The sequence below is a fragment of the Sapajus apella genome, unplaced genomic scaffold (genome assembly GCF_009761245.1).
Source record: "Sapajus apella isolate SASKATOON/1434 unplaced genomic scaffold, GSC_monkey_1.0 scaffold48, whole genome shotgun sequence".
NCBI classification, from domain to species: domain Eukaryota; kingdom Metazoa; phylum Chordata; class Mammalia; order Primates; family Cebidae; genus Sapajus; species Sapajus apella.
The window spans coordinates 2,728,917-2,737,321 of record NW_022436988.1 but is presented as its reverse complement, the minus strand read 5'-3'; the positions used below and the strand labels follow the sequence as shown (position 1 = coordinate 2,737,321).

Sequence of the window (8,405 nt, the reverse complement as noted above, 5' to 3'; positions counted from 1 at the left end):
GAACATGCCTGACTTAAAAAAAGTTCATTTTCGTTTCTGGCTGGGCATGGTGGCTGATGCCTATAATCCCAACTCTCTGGGAAGCCTGGGTGGAAGGGCTGCAGTGAGCTGTGATTGCACACTGCACTCCCACTCAGGTGTCAGAGTGAGACCCTGTCTCCTAAAGTACTTTTTTACAGTTCATTTTCATGTGGCTCAACCTCATAGTGTCCCTGCCAAAATATTTTAATCTGAATCCAATCATGGGGAAATTACGAGACAAATCGGATCAAAAGACAGTCTAGAAAACAGTTGGTCTGAAGTTTTGAAAATTGTCAACATGTTAAAAGAAAAAAAATGGCAAGGGAACTCTTCTAGAAAAGAGACGTGATAAGTTGGTACAGCATGTGTCCCCTCGCATGTGTCTAGGACCCAGTCAGAACAGGAGCTGGAGCACGCGAGGAATGGGGGTGGAGACCACCTGCAGGGGGCAGCGTCCTCCTCTCCACGTTGCGCGCCCTGAGTGGGAACCTGCACTGGGGTTGTACGGGGACGGGCTGAGGTCACAGGAGACCCTGCCCGGGTACATTGTGGCAAGGCGCCATGGCGCCTGCAACTTAACTTTCCCGTGTTTCGGGAGAGAAAGTGCTCATTTATGGAGAGAGACGGAAGAGCGAGCACAGAGAAGAGGAAGAGTGAAAGCAGCCGCGGGAAACGCGAAGCGCTCGGGGTTGGCGTTGAACGCATGTGGGTGGCCTTGTGTGACCTTTTTGAAAGTTCAAAAATTTTCAAAATATAACGTTAGAGAGAAATCCTTTTAGAATAAAATGCCAGTTGTGCAGCCGTAAGAGCAGGAGTGGCCCCTGGTTGGGTCTCTGATTCTAGAAAGCCAAGCTGGGCCGCCATGACCTGTCACTAGCCCCGGGAGCGCCCTGGTGCCCGCTGGTCCTGCGCGCTGTGTTAGTTGTCAGAGTGGGTGTGACCTGTTTGTGGATTTTGCAGGTCTGGAGGCGGCTGGTGGAAATCCACTTCCCCATGGAGCATGGCTGGAAGGAGTCATTGCTGAGAGACATGGAAGGGAGGCTCAAAAAGGTACCAAAAGTTGGGGGACATTCTTTTCAGGGCATAGAGTTAAGCTGGAGAACCTCAGACCATCAGCGACAGCCGCGAGATCTCAGCGGTGCCTGTCTGTGGGCAGGGACAGGGTGAATCGCAGCTCCGTATTTATGTTTCTGATCCAGCCCTGGTAGCCTGTCCCCAGAAGAGCGCTTTGGATTCTTACTGAGAGGAGAGAGAGGAACAAGGGCCCAGGATCTCACCTTCATAGGGGTGTAAGATTTTTCTCGACCCTTTCATTGGACTTGAGATGGGGGTGCCGCGTTTACCGTGTTCAACCCCTTGTGGGAGGGAGCACATGAGCGAGCGGGTGTGGGATCTGGCCAGCTGCTTTGGAAGCTGGTACAGCAAGCTCCATGCGGGCCCTGCAGCAGTGCTCAGGTGGAGGTGCCTGCGGCCCCTGAAACTCCAGAGAGCGTGTTACAATACTCTTAGCTCCGCTGTCTACAGACGTGGTGTGTTACCAGCTCAGTGGGCCCCTTGCCTTGTTGCCTAGACTGGCTGCCCTCTGCCAGCGAGGGCAAAGGGCTGGTGTGGCAGCCTTTTTTGGGTACCCACACTTGGCAGGTCTTGAGCTCTTGTCTGGCATCCAAGAAGAATGAGGTCACCTGGACACTTGAAGGATGGTGAAGGCAGAGAATTTTATTAAGCAATGGAAATGGCTCTCAGTGGAGAGGGGAGCTGGAGAGGGGATGGGTCAGGCAGGTCATCTGCCTCTGGTCCAGCTGTCTCTGGCTGGCTCTCCTCTGAAGTCAAGTCGTCTTTCCAAAGTTAAGCCATCTCTCCTCCCAAGTCCAGCTGTCCCTCTGAAGTCAAGTCACCTCTTTCCAGTCAAGCTGTTTCTCTCTCGCCACCAAGTCTGGGGTCTTTATAGGCGTGGGATGGGGGGCAGGTGGGCTGTAGGTATTTTTGGAAAAAGCAACATTTGATTGCTCAAAAGACATTACTCCAAAAGCGCCAGTGGGGAGAGAGCATGTACACAGGGACAGAAGTTCTCACTTTGGGCTGTTGTCAGGCTCTTCTGTCCGAAGGTGGGGTTTTGCCGGGGACTTGCTCCTGTCTGGCTAGGACTTCTTTGCCTCTTGCCTCTATCAGTGGGGCCCCAGGCACAGGAGAAGCCAGGCCTGCTCATAGGCAGTAAGTCTGAGTGGCCTGTTGGTGACAGGAGCCTCATTAAACACAAGCAGAGAACACACAGACGTGCCCCTCATGCCGAGACTCTAGAAAAAGTAGTTTTTATGGGATATGAGAGTTTTATGTGTAACTGTTAAATGGATCTTTAAAGGAAAAACAGACGCAAGGAAAATGACTGACTTCTCATAACTTACCTGTTTTTACAAGCCAGCTGCTATTTCTGCAGAGTGGGAAAAGAGACTCTTTAAAATTTTAGCCTTGCTGGTCCACTGGTTCGGGGCAGAGAGGACATGGTTTGTGTGGGCAGGGAGAAGCTGAAAACTGGGGGAAATGGGAAAACGGTGGGAAAGGCAAAATGACGAAAGCACTTTCATCCCATAGAGTATTGGAGCGCTGCGTCCGAAAGCTCTGAAACCCCCTCTTTGGTTTTTGCAGGAGATGCCCCTCTCCCAGATCACTGCCTACTGCAGTACTCACTGGGACACCGACGGCCTGGAGGACAGTGTGGCCAAGACCTTCAAGAAGTGCGTTATTGAAGCCGTGAGCTCAGCCTGCCAGGTGAACAGCCTCTGCCCCCGGGAAAGCGTATCGGGCTCACAGCTGTGTTCTCCCGGGACGCAGCTAAGGGCCATAAAGCACCTGTTAGGGCTGAGCTCCTCGGCTGACTCAGAGGTTGGGAAGTGGGCAGCCTCCTCCCTTGCCCAGGGCAGTGGCACTGAAACCCAGCTCTCCCCGCATTCCTCGGCATGCCACACAGCCCCTGCTGCTCATGCCATCCTGCGTGTGTTCTGTGGAATCCCCCCATGTGGCACGAGTCAGGTGGGCTTTCAGGCCCCTCCTCAGGTGGCCGTTACCGCTGTGCTGCCGCTTTGATGGTTAACACTTCCTTAGCAGATATGCAGGAAAAGGCTGCAAAGGCTTACAGAACATTTATGGAAGCAAAACGTGTGAAATGGAAAATTCTATCCATTTATTTAGCTATTTTCTGCAAAGAGGAAGAGATTGTCCTCAGCCTCCTGTGTAGAGATTGTCCTGCCTCAGCCTCCTGAGTAGCTGGGATTACAGGCACCTGCCACCACGCCCAACTAATTTTTTGTATTTTTGGTAGAGATGGGGTTTCACCATGTTTGCCAGGCTGGTCTACAACTCCTGACCTCAAGTGATCCATCTGCCTCAGCCTCCCAAAGTGCTGGGATCACAGGGGTGGACCACCATGCCTGGCCAATTTCTTTTAACGATGTTTTTGTGTTTTCCAGGGTTTAAGTTTTGCACTTCTTTTATTAAATTTCTAAGTATTTGTTTGGGTGCTATTGTCATTGGAGTTGTTTTCTGAATTCCATTTCCAGATTGTTCCTTGCTGGTGTCTAGACACGCAGCTGGTCCATGTGTCCTGCAGCATTGCTGAGCTCATTCGTTAGCTCAGATTGTGTGTGTGTGTGTGTGTGTGAGAGACAGAATTAAGTTTTCTGTACATAAGGTCACATCATCTGTGAACAGAGTCTCACTTCTTCCAGTCTGCATGCCTTTTATTTCTGTCTCTTGCCTGATTGCGCTGACTGGAACCTTCAGTGCAACGTTGAATAGAAGTGGTGACAGGGGCATCCTTGTCTTGTTCCTCATATAGGAGCTTTCGGTCTTGCCGCCAGGTGTGATGTCAGCCATGAGGTTTTCATAGACGCCCTTTGTCAGTTTGTGGAAGTTCCTTTCTGTTTCTCATTGGTTGAATGGTGGTGGTTTTTTTTCTTTAATCACAGAAGGGAGTTGAATTTTGTCAGATGCTTTTTCCATATCTACTGAAATAATCGTGTGATATTTTCCTATTTATATGAACTGATATTTGATGTTAAATCAATCTTTTATCCCTGGGATAAATTACACTTGATCACAGTGTATAGTTGCTTTTTTATGTGGCTGGATAAGGTTTTCTTTTATCCTTTTAAATGCCTGAAAGTATCTATTGTAAATTAACCTTGTGGTTTTTATTCATTACTGAAACGTTTTGCAGAAACCTTGAACCTAAGGAAGAAAAATATTATTTCTTGGTGGAGAGGTAAAAAGAGAATTAAAATGTATGTGTTGTTTGAAGGCAGCTTCTTAAAAGAATTATACTTTAGGAACATAAAATATATGTTATATTAAGGGTTTATTCATTTTTGCTATTTTTCATGATATGAAAGTTTAAAAAAAAATAAAGTAGCAACTGACAGCCAGAAGAAGGAGAGTGACTGGTTCTGTTGGTGTGTGTGTGTTTGTGTGTGTGTGTGTGTATGTGTTTGTGTGTATGTGTGTTGGTGTGTGTGTTGTTATCTGTGTTGGTGTGTGTGGGTTTGTGTGTGTGTGTGTGTTGGCGTGTGTGTGTGTGTTGGTATGTGTGTGGGTTTGGGTATGTTGTGTGTTGGTGTATGTGTTTGTGTGTGTTGGTGTGTGTGTGGGTTTTTGTGTGTGTATGTGTTTGTGTGTGTGTGTTTGTGTATGTGTGTTGGTGTGTGTGTGTTGGTATCTGTGTTGGTGTGTGTGTGTGGGTTTGTGTATGTGTGTGTTGGTGTATGTGTTTGTGTGTGTTGGTGTGTGTGTGGGTTTGTGTGTGTGTGGGGGTTTGTGTATGTGTGTTTGTGTGTGTTTGTGTATTGGTGTGTGTGTGTGTGTTGGTATCTGTGTTGGTGTGTGTGTGGGTTTGTGTATGTGTGTTTGTGTGGGGGTTTGTGTATGTGTGTTTGTGTGTGTTTGCGTATTGGTGTGTGTGTGTTGGGGTGTGTGTGCGTGTGTCTGTGTGTGTGTGTGTCTTCACATCTCTGGAGGCAATATACAAGGAAACGAACAGTTTCTAAGTCGTGGAATGTTTTACTATTTTGCTCTTTTTGTGGCCTTATACAACGAGTTACAGTAGCTTTCTGAAATGCTATTGGGTAGGTAATTTACTTTTGTTATTACCTAGAACAAACTAACGGAAAACTCCTAAATTTCCCTCTTAAATTTTCTTGTAGTCTCAGACCAGTATCCTTCAGGGGCTCTCTTGCCATGATCTGCGGAAATTCGGCACCCTCTTATCTGCTGTGATCACCAAGTCCTGGCCTAGGCACCATGGGGAAGCCGTGGATGACTTGGATGAAGTTTTCAAGCACCTGCTCACGTGGGCAGATGTCAAACATCTCTTCAAATTGTGCGGTATGTTTGCGGGAGTGCTGGGAACATGAGCTCGGTGAAGGTGGTGTCTGCCTGACTGGGGAGGGAGGAGTCAGATGGTTTGACCTGATGGGCTGATATTGAATTGGGAGGGGCTGATGTTTGAGAAAGGCCTCAGCTTGGACAGAGAGACCCAGGAAGGCGCAGAGTATCTTGCTTTGTAAATAATGACCAATGCTAAAAGCCCTATTCATTGAATGCTTGCTATACCCTAGTGGCTGTGCTGATCCCTGCCCTTGCAACAGCCCTTTCTGAAAGTCCCCTTTAAGCCCCCAATTTTCAGATGAGGAAACAAATAGCGCAATGTGACTTATCCAAGAGCTCAAAGATTATAAGTAGCAAAAACGAAAATCCAAACCCAGGTGTGTCTTGCTTATTTGGAGATCCGTGTAGAATGTCTAGGCCAACACTGAGGACCTACAGAGAAAATGAAGTCCTGTGCTCTCTGATTTCCCACCCAGCCCCTGCGCCCCAAGTGTTTTGTGATCAAGGAGGGAGAGAGACATTCCATCCTCAGAACGTTCAAGGCCAGTTGATGTGTGAGACCTTAGATCAGATCTTTTAGTGAGAAGGCACCGGCTAGGGAACAGCCAAAATAAATGCTGAGCTTCCTACACATTGGGGAAGCTGTGGGAATAAAATAACATCATGGATATGGAAGTGCATAAGGAAAAGCTACTCACTTGAAAAGATCATTTTTGCATTATTTGTATATTTTTATTTGTTTATTTTTGAGATGGAGTCTCGCTCTCTCCCCCAGGCTGGAGTGCAGTGGCGTGATCTCAGCCCACTGCAGCCTGCACTTCCCAGGTTCAAGCGATTCTCCTGCCTCAGCCTTGCGAGTACCTGGGACTACAGGCATGAGCCACTGCGCCTGGCAATTTATTTATTTTTAAAGCAAGGTCCTCTCTGTTGCCCCAGTTAGCATGTAGCAGTGGTGCCATCATTGCTCACTGTAAGCCTCAACCTCCCAGGCTCAAGTGATCCTCCCGTCTCGGCCTCCTGCATGGCTCGGGCTCCAGGCGTGGAGTTCCGTATCCACCATGCCTAGCCTGTTTTTTTTTTTTTTTTTTTTTTTTGAGACGGAGTTTCACTCATGTTACCCAGGCTGGAGTGCAATGGCGCGATCTCGGCTCACCGCAACCTCCGCCTCCTGGATTCAGGCAATTCTCCTGCCTCAGCCTCCTGAGTAGCTGGGATTACAGGCACGCGCCACCATGCCCAGCTAATTTTTTGTATTTTTAGTAGAGACGGGGTTTCACCATGTTAACCAGGATGGCCTCGATCTCTTGACCTCGTGATCCACCCGCCTCGGCCTCCCAAAGTGCTGGGATTACAGGCTTGAGCCACCGCACCCGGCCAACCTGTTTTTAAGTTAGAATTTGCTGGAGTACTTTTATGTATACAGAAAAATTAAGCAGAAAGTACAGAGTTCTCACCTCTCTCCCCCACCATCACACAGGCGGTACCCTGTTATTAACATGCAGCATTAGTGTGGTGCTTTTGTTACAGCTGACAAGCCAATATTGATACACTGTTATTAACTAAAGTCCATAGTTTACATAGTATTCACTCCTGGTGCTGTCCATTCTATGGGTTTGGACAAATGTATCATGGCCTGCATCCACCATTACAGTATCATGCTAGTAGTTTCATTACCCTACAAAATCCCCTATCCTCCACCACCCCCTTTGCTCCCCTTTTGTCTTTTCCAAAACATCCTGTAGTTGGAATCTTTTTTTTTTTTTTGAGACGGATTTTCGCTTTTGTTGCCCAGGCTGGAGTGCAATGGCGCGATCTCGGCTCACCGCAACCTCCGCCTCCTGGGTTCAGGCAATTCTCCTGCCTCAGCCTCCTGAGTAGCTGGGATTACAGGTGCACGCCACTATGCCCAGCTAATTTTTTGTATTTTTAGTAGAGACAGGGTTTCACCATCTTGGCCAGGCTGGTCTTGAACTTCTGACTTCATGATCCAACCACCTTGGCCTCCCCCAGTGCTGGGATTACAGGCACAAGCCACCACGCCCAGCCCTGCAGCTGGAATCTGACGGCTTGTAGCCTTTAGACCAGCTTCCCCCACTTAGTAATATGCATTTATGTTTCCTCCTTGTCTTTTGATGGCTTGAGAGCTCACTTCCTTTTACCACTGAATAATACTTTATTGTATGGATGTGCTGCAATTTCCTTACCCATTCACGTTTTTGCAATGATTCATAAAGCTACTGTGTGTGTGTCTAACTTCATCTTCTTCTAATACTGTATGGCTCTAATATTACTGGGAGAGAAATCCTCCGTGGCTAAATGAAGCATAACAATTCTGCCATCTAAATTTATCATAAAATCAATTCCAAGTTTTTGCAAGATGATGAAGATGTGCAGAGTATAAAGTTATCACGTTGCTGTTTCTCTCTTTCCATCTGTTATGAAAATGTCACCTTGAGACCATCTCGATAGGCTTTGCTAGGTGTGTCTGCGTCCCTGGTGCAATTTCTTCTGCTGTAGGTATTCCTAGGGTGGGGAATTTTTTTTTTGAGAACTCTTCCCCCGGGGGTGGGGAATTTTGAAAGAAGATTCTGTGTATTCTATTTAAAAAATGTATTCGGGCCAGGTGAGGTGGTTCATGTGTGTAATCCCAATGCTCTGGGAGACCAGAGTGGGAGGATCTCCTGAGCCCAGGAATTTGAGACCAACTTGGGCAACAAAGTGAGACCCTACAAAAAATTTTAAAAATATGCCAGGCATGTTGGTATGCACCTGTATTCCTAGCTACTCAGGAGGCTGAGGCAGGAAAATCAGACACTGAGGTTACAGTGGGCTATGATTCTGCCCCTGTACTCAAGCCTGGGTGACAGAGTAAGACCCTGTCCCAAAAGAGAGAGAGAGAGAAGGGAACCCTGTCTCAAAAGGAAGGGAGGGAGGGAGGAAGGGAGGGAAGGAGGGAAGGAGGGAAGGAAGGAAGGAAGGAAGGAAGGAAGGAAGGAAGGAAGGAAGGA

At 47.7% G+C, this 8,405-nt stretch overlaps 1 protein-coding gene across 3 annotated transcripts in view; it reads left to right on the top strand.

The window, feature by feature from the left end:
* The window catches only part of RNF213 (ring finger protein 213), a 117,441-nt gene that overhangs the window by 43,118 nt on the left and 65,918 nt on the right, over positions 1–8,405 (top strand). For all 3 annotated transcript variants that reach the window (XM_032241418.1, XM_032241417.1, XM_032241419.1), the window contains 3 exons: positions 982–1,071; positions 2,665–2,787; positions 5,214–5,394. In XM_032241418.1, coding sequence (XP_032097309.1) covers positions 982–1,071; positions 2,665–2,787; positions 5,214–5,394 — 394 coding nt within the window. The remainder of the gene's footprint in view (positions 1–981; positions 1,072–2,664; positions 2,788–5,213; positions 5,395–8,405) is intronic.